At 43.1% G+C, this 6,962-nt stretch overlaps 1 protein-coding gene across 1 annotated transcript in view; it reads left to right on the forward strand.

Annotated features, from left to right (window-relative positions):
- LOC123044875 (NADH dehydrogenase [ubiquinone] flavoprotein 1, mitochondrial) overlaps positions 1-4,057 on the forward strand; it is a 7,304-nt gene extending 3,247 nt beyond the window's left edge. Inside the window, exon 2 of the mRNA XM_044467739.1 lies at positions 2,361-4,057. Coding sequence (XP_044323674.1) covers positions 2,361-3,824 — 1,464 coding nt within the window. The 3' untranslated portion in view covers positions 3,825-4,057. The remainder of the gene's footprint in view (positions 1-2,360) is intronic.
- Positions 4,058-6,962: the final 2,905 nt, after the last annotated feature.

Here is a 6,962-nt window from a genome sequence, read left to right on the forward strand (position 1 = left end):
TGGCCCAGGCTTCGCTTAAGCGCGCGTAGCGCTCGCTTAACCAACGCTTAGTACTAAAGCGGCCGCTAAATCTCGCTTTTTTCCGCTCAATGCTAAAAGTTGCGCCTAGGGTAGAAGCGAAGCGTTTCGCTTAAGCGCTGCCTAAAAACGCTTTCTTGAACAGATTCACTGTATTAATTATTGAGGTGGGCCTATTACTATGCATGTTTGCATGTTGAGGTGGCTCTTTTCCCATGCATGCTTGCGTGTTGAGATAAATAGGCTACCGGGGCTCAACTATTTAGTTATATAGGATATCAGGCATTACAAAAGATTGAACAGATTAAACAATAAGTATCATATCTAATCACAAAATTAGAAGAGAAGCATGACGATCTGACGATCAAACCAAGTCCATTGGGTGTTAATATTGTCAAACACATCCCATGTTACAACAACAACAACAAAGCCTTTAGTCCCAAACAAGTTGGGGTAGGCTAGAGGTGAAACCCATAAGATCTTGCGACCAACTCATAACTCATGGCTCTGGCACATGGATAGCAAGCTTCCACGCACCCCTGTCCATAGCTAGTTCTTTGGTGATACTCCAATCCTTCAGGTCTCTCTTAACACTCCTCCCATGTCAAATTCGGTCTACCCTGACCTCTCTTGACATTCTCTGCACGCTTTAGCCGCCCGCTATGCACTGGAGCTTCTGGAGGCCTGCGCTTAATATGCCCAAACCATCTCAGACGATGTTGGACAAGCTTCTCTTCAATTGGTGCTACCCCAACTCTATCTCGTATATCATCATTCCGGACACGATCCTTCCTCGTGTGGCCACACATCCATCTCAACATACGCATCTCCGCCACACCTAACCGTTGAACATGTCGCCTTTTAGTCGGCCAACACTCAGCGCCATACAACATTGCGGGTTGAACCGCCGTCCTGTAGAACTTGCCTTTTAGCTTTTGTGGCACTCTCTTATCACATAGAATGCCAGAAGCTTTCCCACGTTGTCTGCTCCAAATCCCCCAGACCGAAGCACCACACTTGTCCACCCACAAAGTCGTGTCCATCCAACCATAGAACAAATAGGAGGCAGAGAAGGAGGAAAAACCCGTATGCCACATTGCCCAACGCTGCCTCCTGCGCCGCCGCCAGTACGGTTTGGGTCTGCAGCAGCTGGATGCTGGTCACAGGTGAAGTACCCGTGCAGGTGGCCAAGGATTCTGCATTTCTGGAGATCACCACCAAGGGGGTAGACAACCCTGAGCGCCTCTTTCCCCATTCCAACTCGAGATATGTATGTGTGTCTGGGATTGGGTGTTTCCTTGATCCGGGGTTGGGTTTGGGTGGTTGGAGTTATGGAGAGCTGCTGTCATGACCTTGTTCATTGCAAGTCTGGGGTGATGGGAAACTTAGGCTACTGCTTGGTTAGTGGTTGTGGATTCGTCCTGGTTGTGGATTCGTCCTGGTAACATGTTGTGATTGTTGAGCTGATTTGTTTGAATAGGACAAAGTGGAATAAGGCTGGTCAGGAATTTAGTTTTTCTATTGGATTTTAGGGTATTTATTGGCCATTTGGATTTGTTGTAATTTTTGGCACACAATTCCCATTTTTAGCCGTAATTATGTGTCCAGATAATTGGTAAGAACAATTGCGATTTATATGAGTTATGATCACATCATATACAGTGCTTCTGTTATACTCCCTCCGTCCGGGTTTATTAGGCCAGCGAGCAGCATAGGCATGTCCAGATTTAAAAGGCCGTTGCCTCGACCAAGATGTGGAAACACTTCACATTTTCCTGGAGCTCCCCCCATTCGGTTCATTTCCCGCCGCAATTAACTCCCACCCGTTAGCAAAAGAGATGGGATGGCGGGCTCAGTTCTCAATTAAAACGGACACACGATCAGCTGGTGCGGGCGCTGCTTATTCGGTTCGGATTGGCCATGAATTGGCCAAGATGGGGGTGTGCGCGAGGAATAAGCGTGAGAAGGGTGCGGTAGCTACTAATGCGGATCAGTTAAGGCATTAGATTATATGGTTTCTGGAGCGTCCGCTAATAACCAGTGGTAAACCCGGGGTTCCTTGGTCCTGCCGATTTGGCTTGCTGGCCCACTAAACCCTTACAGAGGGAGTACAATCACACTGCACTGTGCCGTTGCTTCTGTACTTTGTCCAAGGCTAGTGTGCAACTTCATCCACATCGAGTTAGCTTGCTTGCTGGCAGCATTGCCTAATTAATCCTTCTTTCCTTTAAATTACCATTGCCTTATTGTCTTCCTTTACTCTAAAATTGGCTCATATAGTTCTAGTCAAATTAAGAATATTGGCATATCCCTCATTTTGTCTTGTTTTTCCTTCGTTCCAGGCCGCACTTGAGTACTTGCATTCTCTATCAAAGGCACAGCCTACTCGTTCTATCTCATGTGCCGGCCTGCATCCTGCTGGCAGATCATTCAGCACCCAGGCTGCTACTACATCAAGCACACCACAGCCTCCACCACCACCCCCACCTCCAGAGAAGACTCACTTTGGTGACCTTAAAGATGAAGATCGTATTTTCACCAACCTCTATGGTCTTCATGACCCTTTTCTGAAAGGTGCAATGAAGAGAGGTGACTGGTATAGAACCAAGGATTTAGTGATTAAAGGGGCAGACTGGATAGTGAATGAAATGAAGAAATCAGGACTACGAGGGCGTGGAGGTGCAGGTTTTCCTTCTGGCCTCAAATGGTCCTTCATGCCCAAAGTGTCTGATGGACGTCCTTCTTATCTTGTTGTTAATGCTGATGAGAGTGAACCAGGAACTTGTAAAGACAGGGAAATCATGCGTCATGACCCCCACAAGCTTCTGGAAGGGTGCCTGATTGCTGGAGTTGGTATGAGGGCATCAGCTGCTTACATCTACATTAGAGGTGAATATGTGAATGAGCGTCTGAACCTTGAGAAAGCTCGGCAGGAAGCATATGCATCAGGACTTCTTGGTAAAAACGCTTGCGGGTCAGGCTATGATTTTGATGTACATATACATTTTGGTGCCGGTGCCTACATTTGTGGTGAAGAGACTGCCCTACTGGAGAGTCTTGAAGGCAAGCAGGGTAAACCAAGGCTGAAACCACCTTTCCCTGCCAATGCTGGGCTGTATGGCTGCCCCACAACTGTCACAAATGTTGAAACTGTTGCTGTGTCTCCAACAATTCTTAGGCGTGGCCCAGAATGGTTTGCGAGTTTTGGACGCAAGAATAACTCGGGAACAAAACTTTACTGCATCTCAGGTCATGTGAACAAACCTTGTACCGTTGAGGAGGAAATGAGTATACCTCTGAAGGAATTGATCGAGAAGCACTGCGGAGGTGTGAGAGGAGGATGGGATAACCTGCTTGCAGTTATCCCTGGCGGTTCATCTGTTCCTCTGTTGCCAAAGCACATATGTGATGACGTGTTGATGGACTATGATGCACTAAAGGCTGTACAGTCCGGATTAGGCACTGCAGCAGTTATGGTGATGGACAAATCCACAGATGTAGTTGATGCGATTGCTAGACTGTCATACTTCTATAAGCATGAGAGCTGTGGGCAGTGCACGCCTTGCCGTGAGGGTACAGGATGGCTCTGGATGATCATGGAGAGGCTCAAAGTGGGCAATGCAAAGCTAGAAGAGATCGATATGCTTCAGGAGGTGACCAAGCAGATTGAAGGCCACACGATCTGTGCCCTCGGGGATGCTGCAGCATGGCCTGTGCAGGGTCTTATCAGGCACTTCAGGCCTGAGCTGGAAAGGAGGATCCGTGATCGAGCTGATAGCGAGCTGCTGATGGCAGCTTCTGCATGAGCACCACTTCTGTTTTCCTGATTTTATTCACAGAAATAATGCAAACTGGTGAAGCTCTTCTGTACTAGCAGATGTAGCTTACCTTATTGGTTTGAACCTTTTATGTCCATGTTCATTTGATGCGCTGATGAAGCCTGCGTGCTTTGATGGAGAAGTAGAAACGAATATGAAGGATTGTACCCTGTATGTTACATGAGCCTGTTTTTCTTCTTTAATGTTAACTATCCTCATAATCTGAGTGAACTCTAAAATTATGTCGGCATCTGATGGCTAATGTTTGCTCAAGTTGGTATTAATAATGGATTAGTGGGCCACTTCTATTCGGCTTCCTGAACAGCAGCCAGACGAAGCTAAAATGAAGGCAAAACCTTAGTCTAGCCCCATCTCCTTCAAAAGATATATTTTCTTTCTGAACCTTGCTCACGATATTCATGGTGGGGTAGGGCACGTTATGGTGATCTGGATGGTGCATAGTTTACCCATGTCCGGGCAAGCAACCTAAGATAATATTCTTCCTGCTTGACTGGACTCGTATAAGAACTGCAATGATCGTAAAGTTGCTTAAGGCAAAACCTTAGTCTAGCCCTATCTCCTTCAAAAGATATATTTTCTTTCTGAACCTTGCTGACGATATTCATGGTGGAGTAGGGCACGTTATGGTGATCTGGATGGTGCATAGTTTACCCATGTCCGGGCAAGCAACCTAAGATAATATATTCTTCTTCATGCTTGACTGGACTCGTATAAGAACTGCAATGATCGTAAAGTTGCTTGGTTAAAGAACTGCAATGATCATAAAGTTGCTTGGTTAGCGTCGATGATGGTCCCTACTTCGCTTTATATAGGTTGGCCTAGTGCTTCGCTTTATATAGGTTGACCTAGGGCTACAACAAAGGGAGCTCCTAATCGGGGCTCTAAGCTCAGTTGGCGCTCCTGGTGCTCGCTAGGGACGCTTAGCGAGCCAGCCCAATAACTTGCTAGAAGGAAACGTGAAGAAAAAAACACAATAATCCTAATCGATCAGCAGCCAGACGAAGCTAAAACGAAGGCAAAACCTTAGTCTAGCCCCCATATCCTTCAAAAGATTTATTAATCCGCATGTCGTGTTTGTTGGGTGTCTTGTAACAAACTCTTTTCTATCTTAATTAATGGATGAGGCAAAGTTTTTACCTCCGTTTCAAGAAAAAAGATTTATTTTCTAAACCTTGTTGATGGTATTCATGGTGGGGTAGGGCACGTTACGGTGATCCGGATGGTGCATAGTTTACCCATGTTTGGGCAAGCAACGTAAGATAACATTCTACTGCCTGCTTGACTGGACTCGTATAATAACTTGGGTTTGTGTGTAGATTGCAATGATCGTAAAGTTGCTTGGTTAGAGTCGAGGATAGTCCCTTCTTTGCTTTATATAGGTTGACCTCTTACCGCACTAACCACTAGACCAAAGTATCTTTGTTGTCTACTAAGAGAAAACAAGGCTAGTAAAGCTTTTGTTTAGTAAAACGTTAACATATACCCAATATAAATTATCTGAAAAAGGAAAACGTAAATTTGAAAGCAAGTTCATGGTTTTGAAAAAAAAGTTCATCAAATTTCAAGAAAAGTTCAAAAAATAGGAAAAAATTCACCGATTTTGAAAATAAGTTCATCAACTTTGAAAAAAAATTCATCGATTTTGAAAAAAGTTCATCAATTTTGAAAAAATGTTCACAAAGTTAAAAAATTTCATCAAATTTGAAAAGTAGTTCACGAATTTGTAAAAAAGTTCATTAATTTTTAAAAAAGTTCATCGACTTTGGAAAAAAGTTCATCATTTTTCTTGAAGAAACCATTGAATTTGAAAAAAATATCAGAATTGAAAAAAGTTCACCGATATTAAAAAATATTCATTGATTTAAAAAAATTCATAGAATTTGAGGAAGTTCAAGCATTTTGAAAAAAATGAATAAAGAAAAAAGGTAAAGAAAATGGAAAAAGGATTAAAGAAAAAACAGAAATAGGAAAAAGAAAAAGCAAACTAAAACTGGTCTAGAATACTAGGGGCATTCAGCGATATGAGAAACAATAAAACAAGCAAAAAGAAGTGAGATGTCATAAGCGCTAAGTTGGCTTAGTGGTTAGCGCGTCTTTTACAAGAGGAAGAGATCGTGAGTTTGATTCTAGGTGATCTCACGTTTTTTGCAATTTACCAGAAAAAGGAAAAAAGACAAATGAGTTGGCCCAACGAGACGGGGTGTGCGCGCTCGTTTGTAGAACAACTATAATGGGTGCCTGAAGCGCCAAGCAGGGAATGCCTACAACCAAGGCGATGAAGCACCCTATACAACACATGGACTTTGAGAAGTGGGTTTGGGCCACCACATTGTTATCAAGCCTCTTTTGTCCTTCGTGGCATGTAATTTCTTCAATTTGGCTCTTGGCTTAATTTTCTTCCTCTTGAACACAGAGTGTGGTAACCAGACTAAGCACGCCGTCTTATAATCGTGCAGACTAATCTTGATCAACTTATGAAGTTGCTGCAATAAATAGTTCGAAAACTACAAGCCACGGTGGTTCCTATCCTGATGGACAGGGCTGATGAATGATGAGTAACATGTAAGTTGCGTTTTTATCCATATCTAAAGATAAGAAACAAGAATAGAAAATAAAATTCACTTAGTGATAAAGTCAACAAGCGCGAATATTCACCCTACGCTATTGATCCTAACAAAGGCTCCAAAAAAGAGCTTGATAATCTCCAAGTGCAATTGTCGTAGCACTTTTCAACAATGGAGAGGGTAAATATGGATTGTGGAACCCACATGGCGTTAAAGGTAATATCAATATGCCACTTATACAACCCTACGTACACCGAGCGTTTGCTTTATCTAGCAAATAAAACTAGAACTACTTTACAGGTATGAAATGATAGCTTTGCAAGATAACAACGGCCGTGAACATAAAAGTTAAGTGATGCCTAAATAATAGTATAATGTTATATAATATAATACAAATAGGGGTGAGAAATAATGGTGGTATGGTGTGCGGAATTGTCTCTAGACAATTAACTAAGTTATTAAACCGATCATCATTGCAAGTTTATATGTGGGAAAAGTCTACTAACATCCTATCCATACTTTGAGTCATACGTTCTTATGA

The sequence above is a fragment of the Triticum aestivum genome, chromosome 2B, assembly GCF_018294505.1.
Source record: "Triticum aestivum cultivar Chinese Spring chromosome 2B, IWGSC CS RefSeq v2.1, whole genome shotgun sequence".
NCBI lineage: Eukaryota > Viridiplantae > Streptophyta > Magnoliopsida > Poales > Poaceae > Triticum > Triticum aestivum.